Genomic DNA, 17,981 nt, shown 5'->3' with positions numbered 1-17,981 from the left:
TCTGTGTCTGTGTCTGTGTCTGTGTGTGTGTGTGTGTGTGTGTGTATTTGCAGCTCTTAGGTCAGGGGTTCAGGAATGTGCTGCTGGTCCTGGACACTGGGGACATGTGTGTCCAATTTGTAACTATAGTGCTTATTTGAGCTCATCAAATGCCTGAAAGACGAGATGTGTACCTTGTGCCCTTCTCAACCAGACCACAATTTATACTGAAACCAAGTCCCAGTAGTGCTGTTCTAAGGCAAGCAATGTTGCTAATTAAATTTGATTATGTACAGCTTTTCTCTTTGTGCTGTTATGACAAGAATGAACAGGAACAGAAGTGATAAAAGAGAATAAACTAAGAATTGAGAATAATATGTAAGGGCAGGAGACTTTAAAAATCTGTTTACTGAGAAAAAAGAGAGAGATTTTGCCTAAAGCTTTTTAGCCCATTTTAGACATTAAGTATAATGTTGTCATGATAAGGAGGTTGCTTGACCAAACTTGTTTTGGATGTTTTACTTTTAAATGTGCTTATTTGTAATTCTGATTATCCTCAATGGTCAATTGTGATTCTCATATTATTTTAATGCGTTATTATTTTTTTAATTATTATTATTATCAGTAGTAGTAGTAGTAGTAGTAGTAGTAGTAAAAGGAAAACTTGAAATCGCATCATATGACCCCTTTAAAGGTGAAATATGACCCGGACATGTTTTTGACAGGCTTTGTGGCATTTGTCAATGTCGAGACTTTTATTATGAAAGCTAATAGCCGCTCTTTCGGTCCGCTTCATAATTCAGTCCGGCTGTGTTGTGTGATGCGGGATGGTCTGAGAGAGTGGGGTGTACTGTCTCGTCCTCGTGCCTCAGTCATTCCCGCACGGAAACCCATTAATGATATCAGGGGGGTTACAGTCACCTCGGGGGGTTTCTGCAGTCCGAAACAAGTAAGCTCTCTATCTGTTATTGGGGAATGAACGACGAGAAAAGCCCGGATAACGGCAAGAGAAACTCTGGGTATACCAGGTAAAAGTGAACCACCGACCGGCTGTTAGCTCGTTAAATGACCACGACAAAATAGAATTGTTACAGTTATATTTATATTTTACGAATACACTTCGTTTTTGAAATGTCAACACAAACAGACCCAGTGTTTCCTGCTTTCCTGCACACTTTAGCTAATGTTTGCATAGCTCTAACTTACTTAGAAGATTCGAACATTACCTTCAATCGAATGATTGAATCACTAAAACCGATCTTTCGAATCCCTGTCTAAACTATTAAACAAATCATCTCAATTGACATTTGAATCACTGTTTAAATGGAATGTTTCAAGTACTTCCTAAATCGAACGTTAGAATCACTGTCCAAATGAAACATTTGAATACCTTTTGATTCCAATCGAAAATTCGAACGGTCTAAATCGAATTACATGAAACATTCGAATCGACGATGCCCAAAATAATCTCGTTGAAAGCATGGTTTAATAAATGACAATTACTTGAACTTGTACTGTCATTATTTAACACAAGGTGGCAATGCATTCTATGTTTTGTGTTATTTGTTGAAAACTTGGCTTGCCTGAAAAAAAAACTCATATTTGTGACCCTGGACCACAAAACCAATCATAAGGATAATAAGCGTTTTTTGAAGATTTATACATCATCTGAAATTTGAAGAAATAAGCTTTCCATTGATGTATGGTTTGTTAGGATAGGACAACATTTGGCTGAGATACAACTATCTGAAAATCTGGAATCTGAGGGTGCAAAAAAACTCTAAATATTGGGAAAATGGTCTTTAAAGTTGTCCAAATGAAGTCCTTTGCAATGCATATTACTAAACATAAAATTAAGTTTTTATATATTTACGGTAGTAAAAATAAAAATACTAAATATCTTCATGGAACATGATCTTTGCTTAATATCCTAATGATTTTTGGCATAAAAGAAAAATCCATCATTTTGATCCATACAATGTATTGTTGGCAATTGCTACAAATATACCCGTGCTATTTATGACTGGTTTTGTGGTCCAGGGTCACATTTAGAGTCTGATTAGACTGCAACATCTAATCCTTCTCTATGTGGCTTTGTTTCTCTGTTCACAGTATTGAGCAAATGCTGGCTGCGAACCCCGGGAAGACGCCCATCAGTCTGCTGCAGGAATATGGAACGCGGATAGACAATACTCCAGTGTATGACCTGCTGAAGGCTGAGGGTCAGGCCCACCAGCCCAACTTCACCTTCCACGTGTCTGTGGGAGACATCAATTGCACCGGCCAGGGCCCCAGCAAGAAAGCTGCCAAGCACAAAGCCGCCGAAGCTGCCCTGAAAATGCTGAAAGGAGGAATGCTGGGAGGGATCAGAGGAAATGGGATGGAGGGAGAAGGGTTTGTCGGGATTGATATGGAGGGAGAATGGTAAAGATCTGATTGTGTGCCCATTTTAAAAATACATTACACAAAGATCCATTTTCTCAAAACTGACGAATTAACATAGGTTTCTGTCTGTATATCTGTGTGTGTGTGTGTGTGTGTGTGTGTGTGTGTGTTTTTTTTCAAATGTGTTTTAGCCCTCAGTCAGAGATGAAATCATCCAGTTCAACGCAACAAGCTGAGTGCAATCCAGTTGGAGCTTTGCAGGTGAGCGGCCATAACTCAAGGCTGGAATAGATTACATAAATAGGACTACATGTGCACAAACAAGTGCCTCATTTCTAGGAGACATATGATTAATAAAACAACAGTCTAAAACAACTAAAAATATCAAATATGTTCGATATCCTCCTAAAAGATGTAATCTAAGGCTGAAACTAAAAACATCACAGTCTGTGCCCATCATGCACTACATGATTTTCTGTGAAATCTGTCAACTCAAACTGCCCAAAACCTGCAGACTGGCTCGGGCTTTTCAGCAACTACTGTTGACTCGTCCAAACTGCTAAATTCTGTGCAAAATGTCATGTAGTGTAGTGTATTACAGCCTTCAGACAAAGATTCTAGGCAGTCATTAAACTGCAGATGTTGTGTATGCTTCATACTTCATAGATTACAAGCCTAAGAAAAGAGCAGTCTGTTTGTGTTGCTTTTTGATGTGGCAATTAAGCATGAATAATATTAACTGATATTAGCATTTTTTTTTTTTTTATCATCCGCATCAATCTGTGTAGGCCAATATTGGAAGCAGATAGTGTTGGGGCTTACTTCTTCTAGTTTTAACTGTGTATATACAGTTTGAAATATACACGTGTATATTTTTTTTCTTTTTTTTTTTTTTTTTAAGTTTGTCATGTTAGAGATTGCATTAAATAGTTATTTTTAACCTGGCAGAGAAAAAAAACAGCATATATATTGGTAATGTTATTGTTATCACTTAAATATATTGCTGATGCAAATATCATGAAACTTATATTTATTGTGCTTAAAAATGCGATTTCCACAGGAACTAGTAGTGCAGAAAGGCTGGCGTTTACCTGAGTACACAGTCACTCAAGAATCTGGACCTGCACACCGCAAAGAGTTTACAATGACCTGCAGGGTGGAGAGATTTGTTGAGATAGGTACAAACTGACATTTTTTTCTATAGTGATTATTTTTAAATGTGCAGTCCATTCAAAGTAGTGAATGTCTTTAATCTTGTTCTTTAGGTAGTGGCACATCAAAAAAGCTTGCTAAAAGAAATGCAGCAGCAAAGATGCTCTCTCGTATCCATGATGTACCTGTGGACATGCGCAGCAGCCATGAGGCCGAAGCAGAAGATGACACCTTCAGTATGGTAAGACTTGCAATATTTACTAAGCTGTAAATGCAATTTTAGGGTGCAGTTATGTAAATTCATCTTTTTGCAACAGCAAATGGGTGGCAGACTAGAGGGGGGGAAGTCTAAAGGTCTTGGCTGCACTTGGGACTCCCTGCGTAACTCGGCCGGGGAGAAGATCCTACAGTTGCGCTGTCATCCTCTGGGTCAGCCTGACTCCAATGACTCCAATTTTTGTTCTCTCCTTCGTGAGCTTTCCGAGGAACAGCGCTTTGACGTCAGCTACCTGGACATAGGTGAGATACAAGGCTAGTCGAACAAGCCCATTAAAGTCATTTAAGTGCTTTAAAAGAACAGATATTGAGGACACTAATTACTCTGCTTAGGGGAATAAGCAAAACCAGTAGTGCTTTCTTAAAAACTAAATATTTTTTGGACTTTGTTCATTCAGAGGAGCGCAGTTTGAGTGGCCTTTACCAGTGTCTGGTGGAGTTGTCCACGCAGCCCGTTACCGTCTGCCACGGATTCGCCTCTAGCCTGGATGAAGCACATGCCAGTGCTGCCCACAATGCCCTTCAGTACCTCAAGATCATGGCAGGCGGAAATGAACCACAGTAAGAGCTCTCCTGTAACATTTTTGTTTTCTTTTTGCTACCCAGAGGAAAATAGGAAAATCAGGTGAAGCTTACCTCTTCAGACCCCAGTTGTGTAATCTGAAGGGCTTGTTTGTTTGATGCAGTAGGTGCACTGTAATGGCCTGCAAGGCCCTTTTGTTTGAGTCCTTACTGTGAAATCAGTTGGAGAACGTACTGATTGCCTGATTTTCACCTTGAATATGACACCAAAAGCGTGTGCCCTTGCTCCTCAAGTGCCTCCAAACAAAGGCAGGGAACACTATTAATCTGAAACTTGACGACAAATGTTCACAGGTGTTCAATGTGAGTGAATTTATCTCTGCGATTCATTTGGAAAAAGTCATATGTATTTCTTCACAAATAACTGAACTCTGCCCAGAAGTTTTGGTCTTTTAACTTTCCCTCTGATTTTTAATTTTTTTTTCTATTTAAATTATGGCATAGATAATTTGCTGTGTGACCTTGATGAATTGATGAACCTAGAACAGACAGCATGACTTTTTAAACTGTAAATATTTCACTTTTTTACATTTTATTTTCATTATATTTTAGTAATAGAAGTTATTTGTTAACATTTATTTTGCTTCATAGAACATATTTGTAAAATAATGTTTTTTTTTTCTCAGCCATTGAAATAATAATAACATTTTTAACAAGGACCTGACAGTTTGTGGTAAATATCTACCTCTGTGTTTCTGCCTCACAAGCTTCATCATTACATTTGAACTGACAAAGACTGAAATGTTCATATTCGGTATAATAGTATACGACCAACAACATTAGTATGTGAAACTGTGTGATTACTGATGTAATTTGTACCAAATTGGTGAATCCGTAATCTATTGAATATTTTATCTTGAACAATAAACTTGAAATTGACATTATCTTCTGCTTTTGGCATTTAGTCATTTGTTATTTAGCAAATTCTGTTCATCCTGTTCGCATGTATTGCAAAAATGTGGTTCTGTTGTACTTACTTAACCTTCCTCAAGAGGGCAACAGAGTTAGCTTTTAATGTCACTAGTTCAGGGGTTCTCAACCTTTTTTACTCCGGGGCGCCCCTCCTTCTCCGGTCAATTTTGCAAGGCCCACCTATGCCTGACATTTCCTCTTATACTGTACTTTCGCAATTCCTTCATATAACATCATAACATAGTAGATTGTGCATTATTTTTTACAGCATACTAACTACTAATACACTGCTTTAAAGTATAATTAATCAGAATGTGTAGTTTTACTTGTTTATTAGCTAATTAGTAAATTGTAATAGTTCAAAAATGTGTAAGTTTTCGAAAATTCAATAGATTTAAAAAGTTATTTATATTTTAATATTATATCATGCATTTATATTGTTACGAACAAATCTAAATTAACATATATAAAATATATATGTTTTTGCTGAGATTTGACATAATTTTGCATCGTGATTACGTAATGACGTCATCACGCTATGTCATCACAACATCATTTAGCAACTTTTAGCAACAAATCAACCTTCCTTTAGCAACTTCCCCTGAAAATTAGTTGGCAACACTGCATTTGCATTGTGGCATGAATTGCTTTCTAACAAAGGCTGAAACAGAGCTTGTTTTGTGTTCACATACTTGGTTTCAATGGACATTTCTGTATTCAAATCAAATTTTTGGGTTCGAGTCACCACTGCATTATCAGACAAGTTCCTAAACCAGTCTACCAAAACTAAATAGTTCAAATAAATTATTTATTACCATTGTGGAATGACAAATAAAGGCAATATGTACAGCAGTTTATCCATCTGAACAAGATGACCAAAAAGTGCACAAAATGAGAAAACAAACTATTTCAAAACCAGATTATATGCATCATTCAAGGCTGCTGGTTTTCACATTAGAGTAATATAAAAGCAACAATCACATGCTCCTGGTCTTATTGTCAGTGTTGGGAAGGTTACTTTGGAAATGTAATAGGTTACAGATTACAAGTTACCCTATTTAAAATGTAATAGTAGTGTAACTTTTTCAATTACTTTATTCAAGTAATGTAACTGATTACATTTTATTACTTTTTGATTACTTTTCTAAATTTCTAATGAATGTTTATTTGCAACTGTTAATCATTTTCAAACATTTACACAATGCCGGGTTAACCTTACAGTAGTGCTCAACACTGTCAGACTTTCACAATCCTTCATCACTTGAATTAAGATGATCAAATTTGAACACATCCACCACAAAATCAGACTTTAGTACCGCCTTTTACTTTGAGATTGATCTGAAGTTCAATACAGATTTAAAATCATAAGAAATAGTTTACTGATACTGTTTTTATATATTGTCTTTTTGTGGCTTAATATTCACAGACACTAATCAATATCGCGTTTTGATTCAAGTGTATTGACCTACTTTTGATTTATTCGTCGAAAATGTGGCATATTCTGTCCGCGTTAGGCTATAGGAATCCAATTTTTATGACTGGATTCCACGAACCAGTCTGTGTTTTCCGCATTGCGGAAATTATAGGGCCGTATGTCTCAGAGTAATCAGTGCAATTTGGGAAAGAAATCAATTAAATCTGTATGTGGATGTGTGTAAATATTCAAATGTAATCCCCTTTGTAATCGTTAACATTTTCATAAGTAACTGTAATTTAATTACACATTTTTTCTTAGTAACTGTAACTGATTACAGTTACATTTATTTTGTAATTAAATTACGTAACGCCGTTACATGTAACTAGTTACTCCCCAACACTGCTTATTGTGCATGACTTATCTGTACAAACTATTCCAAAGATAAAGTCATTCCATCCCGCTTAGAAAGATGGCTTTGCAAACACCATTTCATGTTGACTTGAAGGATATTAGTAGACGCAGTTTGTGCTTCATTAGCCTGAGATTTGATGTTATGTTTTCTCTGGGGTTAAGAGGGAATGGTGCACATCCTCGTCAGCATATCCACTGCTGTCTGACTGAAAACTGTCCCCTCTCAGTGGAGACGCTGGGAAAGAGAAACCATGTGTAAAAAAGCTGATGATTTTAGATAGGCAATTTAGATAGGTTCCCTGAAATGTGATAAGGCAGACAAGATCAGCCGGACCCAATTTACCATGTACGATGTGTTTTTAACAAGTCAGCAAAACACCTCCCTTTATCACCACATTAACACATGTTGCTTTCTGTGAACTCTGTGAATTTATTTTACTAAACTTATCAAGAATTAGTCAAATTAGTGGTTAAAATTTGTCTCACGAGTTCTAGTCATGATAAGGACTACTCATGTTACTTACATTTGTGGTGATGCGTCGAAACAGACAATGTGACTGTGGAGCAGAATTCTGATGAAGTGGCTTCCTCTTCCTCTGCACTGTGAACCTGAATTGAAACTCTATACTTCATGATAATGCCACAAAACAGTGCCACAGTATAGAAAACTAGATCATTACATTGCCAGAGTGCGGTTTTCTTTTACAAAACATGCTGCCTCAATGCTAGTTTGCTATGCATTTGCTAATGTGTTTGTTGTGGTTTTTAGCATGTTGCTTACTGGCCAAGTCAAAGTTTCTATGATACTGCTGTCATTCATTGATTAGGGGAAAATTGTAAGTTTGAGGCATCATTCATGTCCGAAACAAACATGGTTGAGATACAGTACATGCCACAGTTGAATGCTTAAAGGGACAGTTCACCTCTAGGGCTGTATGAGGTTTCATTTCTGCCAAAAATTAACCGACTGCTTTGTACTACACATGTCCTTGTCTACAGACATTGCCTACTTGTTCAGATAATTTAGTATATGTCCTCTGTTTATGTCGTATTGCTCTGTTGTCCTTACTGTCGTCTTTATTGATGTTCTGTTGTCCTTGTTGTCTTTACTCATGTTCTGTTCTGTCGTCCTTACTGTCGCGCTTACTGAGCGCAGTGAAGTTAGTTTTAGGTTCTATATTAGCTGCATATTTGCATAGGCTGCTTAAGGGACCATTTGCAAATTCCACTCACAGTGCAAAAACATAAACAAAATCCAATTGTTCATTCAGATGAATAATTTTTACAAGGTTATAGTAAATGGCTAGTGGGCAGACTGACTATATATGTTTTTGCCAAATATTTCACTTTATACGCGGACAGTACTTGTTTTAAGGAAAAATGCTGTAATTTACCTAGATGATATTTTCAAATTCCAGTTGCTATAGTAGGCTATATTCCTAGTGATATTTTGCCAATACCTCCCTTCATAAATGTACAGTACTGTATTATTTTTAGAAAACATCCATTTATACAAGTACAGTACACTATTATTATAAGAAAGAAAAAAAATACTAGAAAAAATGTTCCAAAGGTTGTAGCACATTACTAGTGAAAAGACTGATTTACTACATTTGATTTGCCAATACCTTTTGATGAATTACAGTAATTTTTCTTAAATGATAATCTATTGGCAAAATATCACTAGGAATCTAGCCTACTAAAGCAACTGGAATTTGAAAATAACAAATATCCCCCTTGGTAGAAATCGCGGTCCGGGGGCACATAGACCGGACCGAAAGGGCACTTTACCAACCCTGGCACTCAGTAAGGGCAACAGAACAGAACATGATTAAAGACAACAGTAAGGACAACAGAACAATATTGCATGAACAGAGGACATATACATCAGCATATACTAATTTATCTGAACAAGTAGGCAATGACTGTAGACAAGGACATGTGTAGTACAAAGCACAAAGCAGTGAGTTCATTTTTGGCTCAAATGGAACCTCACCCAAATGTGAAACTTCCATCATCATTTTCTCCCCTTCATGTCATTCAAAACCTGTATGACATTTTTTCCAGAACACAAAAGATATTTTTAAGAATGATTTAAATGTTTTTGTGCATACAATGAAGCCCAGTGGGGACCCACTTTCATATTTTTCACTGTTTGTCATCCATTTTTCAAAATATCTTCTTTTATGTTCTACAGAAGCTCTGGAACTATATGAGGGTGAGTAAACGATGACAGAATTCTCATTTTGGGTCAACTGTCCCTTTAAGGTTTGGGGTTTGTTAAAATCCTTAACCCAACTGTAATTGTGTAAAAAGTAATGGCACGAAAGCTTGCGGTATTATAAATGACAAGTCACATTAGAATCTCTATGCAGAGGTGGAATTCAAAGAGGAAGTTTGGAGGTGGATTCAGGAATAAAGAGTTGGATAATACTCTGTTAATGACGTCTAATGGGAGAATCTGTGTGGGCAACTGCTCTTGGCATGAAATGCATTAAAATGATAAGAGATAGCGTACCTCTTCCAGCTCGAAGGAGTTGCCTTGTTTGCTCAGGTTTAGTGGTTTTACCGGGCTTAGCGACCTCTTGATGTTGGATGAACTTTGCTCCTGTGTGTCTCTGTTGGAGAGGGTGGTGTCGTCCTCCCATCCAGTGATTGTGATCTGACATAACTGATCTGACTTGGGTAAATTCTTTACATTAGATTGTCGTACAGAAGGTTTATTAGTCGTCTGGTGTGCAAATGGTGAGTTTTTGATATCCATACTAGTGTGTATGCAGCGATAAGGTGCCTTATTCACATATTCAACAACCTGAGGGCATATGATATCATGGGCAGTGATAGGAACAGGTTCCACGGTAACGCTGGAGCTATTTGAAAGCACAGAACCCAGAGTACAACCTTTGTACTTCACGTCCATGTCTGTTTTTGGCTTTAGGCAAGGTGTACACTCTGCTAATGCATGTTTGAGGTTGTGTACATTTTCATTTGTCGTCTCGGATAGTGACTGACAAGGCAAACACTCTGCGGAATCAGTCCTTTCAGTATTTTCCCCATACGTCATCTCCTCAAGTTCTTTCTTGCTCTCTATAAACCAGTCCAAGTCTTGTTCCAAATCATCTACTTCCATTGGAAGACATAACTCTTCATTGTCATCTTCTGCACTTTTCTCAACTACACCTGACAGACTGCATTTACGCTTACGAGGTGAATTGCTTGGAGACGTGGAGTCCGAGCCACGGGATCCCGTGTATAAACACATCTTGGAGATAGTGTCTTTTAGTCTTTCAACAGGGGAGCGCGGTTCACTGCGGACACTGGTTCGAGACATAGTCCTCTCCACAATTGGGGAGGTGAAGGTTAACTGGGGCGGTGCAAGCTTCTGAAGAGGCGTTCGGGACACATGGGAGTACAGCGAATAGAAGGCATTGGCCATTGCCGTCAATGCCTCTACTTGTCGGAAACGACCTGTGCAAAAAACGAGATGAAGAGAGGGAATGTGACAATGTTTCTACAGTTGTAGTACCAGCAACATTCTGAAACTCTGAATTCCTTACTTGCTAATGAAAGACAGGGGTCTTCCTGGCGTATCCTGGAGAGCTGGGATTCAAGAAAGAGGCGGAAGTTGATGCCTCTGAGCTGGGATGGGAAATTGAAGAAGCGGACTGGGATGCGGGCAGTGACCTGCGGTTCCTCGCAACCGAAACCCAGCTGGAAAAGGGTCTCTTCTGCATCTACAGCACGCATTTGGAGGACCTCAGACACACTGGGGGATTTTTGAGATGTTATGAAGAGCGAAAGATATTTAAGAAACCAAACAAAAGTATAGAGTGAACTCAGGTAGACGGAAACTATGCCTACGGAATTCCAGCGCCTGTCATTCACGAAGACATTAGTTCTTCATCCCTTTCATGTTTATTTGTTGAAATTTTTGCATAATTTCATGCTTTCAAATACCAACTTGGATGTAGTATGTCAGTTCAAGGAATTTTGTTGTTGTTAGAAGTGAACAATGTAGAAAATGTGAAAAATAACTGAGCAGTTTGGGTGACGGCCTACTTATTAGTGAGGGCCACATATTCCACAATACAGGTTATTTATATTACAGGGTCTTATTGTCATGCAGGTCGCATAAATTTACTACTTTATTATGCATCACTCTACATTTGCAACCAGCCAACCACCTTGCTTAGCTCTGCCAAAACCATTTACAGTTTGACTTCAGAAGCACAAAACCATCTTGAGCATGAAAGCAAAATGCATACTGCAGGAAAGTGTTTTGACTATTTCCTGCCAGGCACTAAGTGGGGAACCTTCATCCAGCAGGCCAGTTAAATGTAGTGCTATTTGGCCCAGTGTGTTCTGCCTCACCCATGCTCTTACCTGGAAGCAGTCCTGTTGGTAGTGGTTGAGAAGGCACTGGATGCGACGCTCTGACCCATGCTGAATAATGGCAGGTTGAGCTTCTGTTGAGGTGTGCTGCTGATATACAAATACAGTGAAAGGAGGGATTATGGTAGGGTTAGGTTTAGAAGCATAAATGAGTAACTCAACGGTACAACAAAATCAACTTATTCCTTACCTAAACTGTGGTGCACCTGATGCAGTATATAATGCAGTAGCTGTGAAATAAAGAATTCCAGTTTAAATGAATGCTGCTGATGTTTACAAAATGATGTACGCAAAGTTTGGAGTCACTTTTTTTTTTAAAGAATGTAATACTTTTATTCAGCGATGATGCATTAAATTGTTCAAAAGTAATTGTAATTAGATTGCTACAAAAAATATTATTCAAATAAATACTGTTCTTTTGAACGTTCTATTCATCAAAGAATCCTGAAAAAAATCATGATCTCCACAAAGATATTAGGAAGAACAATTGTTTTCAATATTGATAACAACAAGAAATGTTTCTTGAGTGCCAAATCAACATATTAGAATGATTTCTGAAGGATCATGTGACACTAAAGACTGGAATAATGGCTGCTAAAAAATCAGTTTTGCCATCACATGAATTAATTACATTTTAAAATATATTAAAATAGAAATTAGTCATTTGAAATTGTATTAAATGCTGCCTTGGTGAGCATATCTTATAAAAATCTTATAGACCCCAAACTTTTGAACAGTACTATACCTTACAATAAACACTCCTTTAAAAAAAATTATAAATACATACATACATACAAATAAATATCTTATTTACCTTATTACTGTCTTAAACCACCATTTATTTATTACTTGCTTAATCTGGCCTTATTACTTGCTGAATATGTGTATCTGTGAATCTAACATTGTGCATGTGTGTTTCCGGATGCAAGAGTGGCTCAATATGATATGCAGCGCTAAAGATTATGCATGGGGGCAGTGAGGGGAGGTTCGCTCTCAAACATAAATGCAGTGCTGTATCGTACAGTATATAATCACCACCATCATACTGATTACGAGATCCTTACTGACAAGCACAAGGATGTCACTCAAGAAAGAGGTCTGTCATCATAAATAACCAATAATTATTCAAAATTCATTACAGCGGCGCAAGGGTCTAGCACAAAATTGGCTTTGATTAGCAGTTATCCATTATGTTGTGCAGACATGGAATATAACACCTGGGGGTTGCAATCAAAATAAAGTCTATGTGAAACTATTAGTCATTAAGCAGACACTTTTAGACTCTACAAAAGAGAACTGTTTGTTGAAGGTGATATGTATGTTCTTGAACAATTTTAAAACAACTGTCACCACTTCTTCATTATTGCTTAGTTACAGTTACAGTTACAGTTGTGTTGCTTCTACTCACCTTCTGCACCCAGACTCAGATCATCCTCGAAGCTGGTACCTGTCCTCAAAGGGCCTGCAGAGTTACATTTTAGTTTTATCAGGATATAGACATACAGCAAAGGTCCATTGGATATTCTAGTCATTAAACACTCACTGTTAAGCCTTTACATTTAGCCTTCACATTTTTTTGAATGAATTATAGCATTTATTTTAATTAATTATCGATCGAGAGAGATGACAGTTGTGTGTGCTGTACCTGCGTATATATATATATATACAGCCTAAAGAATTCCTTAGATTTTACTTAAAATGTGACAGAAAGTCTATGTAGGCCTACACAATTGCATATGTAAAAATGACATATTTTGTAATTCTACTCTTGGTTGCACAGGTTTTATGCTTCAACTCAAAATCTTATTTTTCAAAGAAAACTTGAACTTAATCGTAATCCAAAAACTTGTTTTGCCCTCAACCTACCTATTGTTAGGTGACTGCTTTTGGCAGGACTGGCTTCATTCCTGCAGAGAAGATGAAGAAAAGGAAAAACAAATGAAAATTGCACTTTCATCAAGTGTGAATCAGCACAGAAAGTCTATGTAGGCCTACACAATTGCATATGTAAAAATGACATATTTTGTAATTCTACTCTTGGTTGCACAGGTTTTATGCTTCAACTCAAAATCTTATTTTTCAAAGAAAACTTGAACTTAATCGTAATCCAAAAACTTGTTTTGCCCTCAACCTACCTATTGTTAGGTGACTGCTTTTGGCAGGAGTGGCTTCATTCCTACAGATAAGATGAAGAAAAGAAAGGAAAAATAAATAAAAAATTCACTTTTATCAAGAGTGAATCAGCAGAGGTCTGTGGGCGGGATGCGGGCATGCAGTAAAATACTGCGATAAAAATAGAGACACACATGCACACAGCACATCTTTCAATTCTTGTGGCAGTATGTACTGGTAGCCCTTATTAAACAAATGTCAGAAAGATATCTTGCAGCTTGTCAAAGAAGGTCTTAAGAAGCCAAAATATTGCACGCTTTACAAGCACTGTTGATTCTGTTCGGTCTGGCATCTGACTACCGCTGCTATGAATGCATTTCGATATATAATTTATAGGCTTTGCAGAATATATTTCCAATGTGTAAAATGTGTTGATCTTAATTCTTCGAAATCCGTCTGAAAACACTTTCTTTATGACCTCTCTAGCACTTGTAGGAACTTGCAAAGCCTGCACGGTGAGAAGCAATAACAAAAATGTCAAGATTTGTCTGCTATTTCCTGATCCAGAAAAGGAAAATTTGAAAACAGAATCTTCCTCAGAACAATCTATAAATAGAGCAAAATAACGTAGCTCAAATATTTTTTTGCACTGAAAGCTTTCATGTGAAGGTACTTTGTGAAAACATGGTCCTTGACCCTCAGAGATTGATGTATTTTTAACCTGCATGACCTTCAACGAATAAACCCAAGAGCATTTGTGGTTTTCCACTCACTTGCTGTTATTGTATTACAACTGACACACAATGCCTGTCTTTTATAGAAAGCGTTCACACAAACACTCACCCACAACCTTGAAGCCAGGTTTCAATCTTTCCAGCAGAGCATCCTGTGGAAACAAAATAAAGGCGCACATTGTGATCTTAGCCTGTCTATTTGAGAATGGGTGTGTGTGAGTGATAGAGAGAGAGAGAGAGAGAGAGAGAGAGAGAGAGGGGTGTAAATGAGCTTTCTGTTTTGGAAATAGAGTTTATCTGGTGGTAACCATGCACTGTTAGCAGTAGCAGTTATAATATAGTGAGCTAAACTTAAAAGTGACCTGATTAAGCTGTAACACACTTCTATTTTCTTTTATTCCAAACTATTGTCCAACATATTTTTTTTTATCTTGATTGTGTTTTGCTTCAAACAAATTTACAAAATAAAGCATACAATGCTCCCAAAAAGTATTTGGGTTCCTAAAGATGCACGAATCTCATTCTGTTAGATAGCATAGTATTAAACTAAGAGGGGTTTTATTTAAACAAGGATTACACAAGTGCAGCTTTCAAGCTAAATATTTCCCAAATTACAAAAAAATTGAACTAACACATTTAAAAGTGAACCCATAAATGATCCTGGTTGCATTATGTACTGTAGCTTCAATTCACATGCTTGAGAAGAAATGAGATATGCAGCTTCTTTCCATATTATCAACCTATTGACACAGCTGAACGTTAAACATTAAGCTGATGCTCACCATCCACAAAGACATCATCTTGGAGAGAGAAATGAGACTGATGTTCTGCTGTTGGGCTGCGGTGTTCTGCATCTCTTACGGTAAACTTGTGGTGGCTGCTTGCCCACGCTTGTCGCCTCTCGATCTTAGAAGGACTCTCCATCTCTGTGGCCACATAGCACAAGAAAACGCTTTGCAGGATTAACTGGAGACTGATTGACAAACAGTATTGCATAAAAAAGCAAAGTATATGCAGCAGGACAGACTACAAAATTAAAACGAAACAAATATTAAAATCACTCTCAAATATAAATTCTGGCAAATGTAGGCCTCTGTAGTCAGATTTTGTGCCGATTTTATTATATATCAAAATAATTCTTTAAAGAAACTCATGATGCTAATGATTATAATAACTTAATAATGAGTTCGAACTTTCTGATTCATACCAGTCATTTAAAATGCATAATCGCAAATCAAATTAAGCCATATGTGGCATTTTACTTTCATAGCTATAACCTCAGAACTATTTTGTACAGAAACTAACAACTTATATACTGTAGTCACATCAGGAGGATTGTGGCCATGTGTTATAGTGTTTTCACTCCTCTGTGGGTGATTTCTAATGTTTAAGTGGTCAGTGTGCAAACTGCAAATTGACTTGCAGAGAGGAAATTTTCAGGGAGCGACTGAAGTTTCTTGCTATTTTTTTTTCATTGACGTTCAGCTGTCAATGTGTATTTGAGATACGTAAAACTATAATAAAATGATAGTAGCACCATTTATGTTTGGACAATGCTTCTAATGAAAATCCTGAGGAATAGTCCTCAAACGCTGTTGCTATGTTGACCTTCTCAGATGAGCGACTATGAATGAAAATAAGCTACTTGTCAACTGTCGGAAATAATATTTAAGCAACAGTAACAGTGTTGGGGTAACTCATTACAAGTAGCAAGCCCTGTCCAGATTTTAAAAGTAACGCAAAAGTAACGTAACGCATTACTTTCCAAACAAGTAACTAAGTAACTAAATTAGTTACTTTTTTATGGAGTAACGCAATATTGTAATGCATTACTTTTAAAAGTAACTTTCCCCAACACTGCTAAGTAATAATGACAGTGTTTTGACAATGGCGCCTGATAGTTATTATCCTAACTTAAACTGTTTGTCTGTATTGCGGTTAACATTAGCCTACTTCAAATAGGGGGAAGATTTCTGTTACCCAGCAGTTTTTTTTTTTAAGGAAGGTGAAAAATGTTAAATGTGACCAGACTACAAAAATGAAACTGAAAACAAATATGGAAAGAACTCTCAAATGTAAATTGTGGCAAATGTTAGTCTAAAATTGCTCGAGCGCTGTACCGTTGCAACGGTTACTTTTACAGCGGATTACTGCTCGTCTTATACCGAAGTTGAACACGCCCCCTGGCTAACTTTTGTTACGCTTCTTTCCTGCCCCTGGACTAGAAAGTGGGAGCGTAACAACTGACCAAAATGTTTAAAAGCTCAATTGAAATGCATCTTAATGTAAAAAGTAGCCTATTACTTTTTAAACTCATCCAGCATTTTCTTTTGACTTCTTGAGCCTAAATGAATGCGTTATACCCTCAAACCCTCCATCACCCTGCTGTCATCCATCCATCCATTACTTACATACGAAGACAGATTGCGTTATAAAGGAAATCACGCGCAAGCAGCAAACCCACGTTCAATAACACCACATTTGCCATATCACTTTCATTTAGGCTACACATAGTCGAAAGTGCCTTACACAAAGCAATACGCAAGTTTAAAATAATTAATCTTTTCTTAAGGATAGAGGTTTCCATTGCGCATCACGCTACATAGCCTACCTTTAAAAGTGCCTCGATCAGTCCACTCTCATGGCAACGGCATAATTCACCGCTCTACTGTCCTGCATCCCGCTCAGACTTGCATCTTAAAGGATGTACATCTCGCATGCTTAAAAATAACACACGGGAGATTAAAAACCATGATCGATTGTTGAGCCGCCCGCCAACGCAAACTTTGGTGCTAGTCATGACGCGCTATAACTGACGGAAGCGGTAGGAGGAAGATGCTGCTGTGAAGAACAGAATGAGAACTATGTTGTGACCACACACTGTCGTAGGAAATACTGTTACACACCGTTTACACAGCAAGTTTTGGTGGTTGAAGCATAACAGGCATGTGCAAGATATTGCGGCATAAACGCACAGTGTCTATACGTTTATTTAAAAAGCCATCTGTTTTGTGTGTGTGTTTTAAATATCTAATAATCTGTTTAGTTTATTCGAACTCTTTTGTCATAGGCTGTCTGGTATGATGGATTTGTGGATTGTATGTGTGACATTGGCTTGCTTTACTGTAAAAGAAGTGTTAAATTTGAAGTTATCAGTGAAACTGCCAGTAAACAGCAACTGAAGCATATGATTATAGAGTGTCACAACCCTCACTTTAACCATTAACCCAGTCAAATCTTGTCACTCTGTTTCACTTCTTAGAACCAAACTTGTAATTCAGAGTCAGCAACATGCAAGAATTTGACAACTGTGAACCAAGAAGCATCAATTTGGTGGGGTAAAGACAGGCCTGACTTGCTCTTTCACTGTGAGGCTTTGTAATATTAAAATATACAATCTTGTGTGTTTTTAAAACTTTGAGGGGGCAACTTTTACATTTGAAAAGAGTGGAGTGGGTAGTAGAAAAGGACAGGGAATAGGAGGATGAGGTGAAGCGCAGAGGGGAAGAGCGGAGGAGGCAAAAGAGATGATGAGAAATAGCAGATATGTAGGAAGAGGAGAGAAAAAGAGTGGTGCATTGAAAGAGCAAGAGGAGAGGCGAGCAGAAGGGGAGTGTTGAGAGGGAGCA

At 37.5% G+C, this 17,981-nt stretch overlaps 2 protein-coding genes across 2 annotated transcripts; one reads left to right on the top strand and one right to left on the bottom strand.

Annotated features, from left to right (window-relative positions):
• Positions 1 to 760: 760 nt before the first annotated feature.
• tarbp2 (TAR (HIV) RNA binding protein 2) lies at positions 761 to 5,258 on the top strand. Its single transcript, XM_016458530.1, has 8 exons — positions 761 to 1,007; positions 2,092 to 2,403; positions 2,556 to 2,625; positions 3,425 to 3,542; positions 3,630 to 3,757; positions 3,834 to 4,035; positions 4,191 to 4,353; positions 5,001 to 5,258. Exons 1-8 carry the CDS (start codon positions 955 to 957, stop codon positions 5,005 to 5,007), a joined length of 1,053 nt encoding a protein of 350 aa, XP_016314016.1. The 5' UTR covers positions 761 to 954; the 3' UTR covers positions 5,008 to 5,258.
• A 1,840-nt stretch (positions 5,259 to 7,098) lies between these two features.
• Positions 7,099 to 17,119, bottom strand: LOC107667036 (protein TESPA1-like). Its single transcript, XM_016458616.1, has 11 exons — positions 16,964 to 17,119; positions 15,135 to 15,278; positions 14,462 to 14,504; positions 13,373 to 13,413; positions 12,915 to 12,968; positions 11,697 to 11,736; positions 11,498 to 11,593; positions 10,672 to 10,880; positions 9,633 to 10,582; positions 7,639 to 7,723; positions 7,099 to 7,349 (listed from the first exon to the last, which is right to left on the bottom strand). Exons 2-11 carry the CDS (start codon positions 15,274 to 15,276, stop codon positions 7,255 to 7,257), a joined length of 1,755 nt encoding a protein of 584 aa, XP_016314102.1. The 5' UTR covers positions 15,277 to 15,278; positions 16,964 to 17,119; the 3' UTR covers positions 7,099 to 7,254.
• Positions 17,120 to 17,981: the final 862 nt, after the last annotated feature.

Source organism: Sinocyclocheilus anshuiensis, unplaced genomic scaffold, assembly GCF_001515605.1.
Source record: "Sinocyclocheilus anshuiensis isolate Anshui unplaced genomic scaffold, SAMN03320099.WGS_v1.1 scaffold615, whole genome shotgun sequence".
Classification (NCBI taxonomy): domain Eukaryota; kingdom Metazoa; phylum Chordata; class Actinopteri; order Cypriniformes; family Cyprinidae; genus Sinocyclocheilus; species Sinocyclocheilus anshuiensis.
This window is presented reverse-complemented; position numbering and strand designations above follow the sequence as displayed.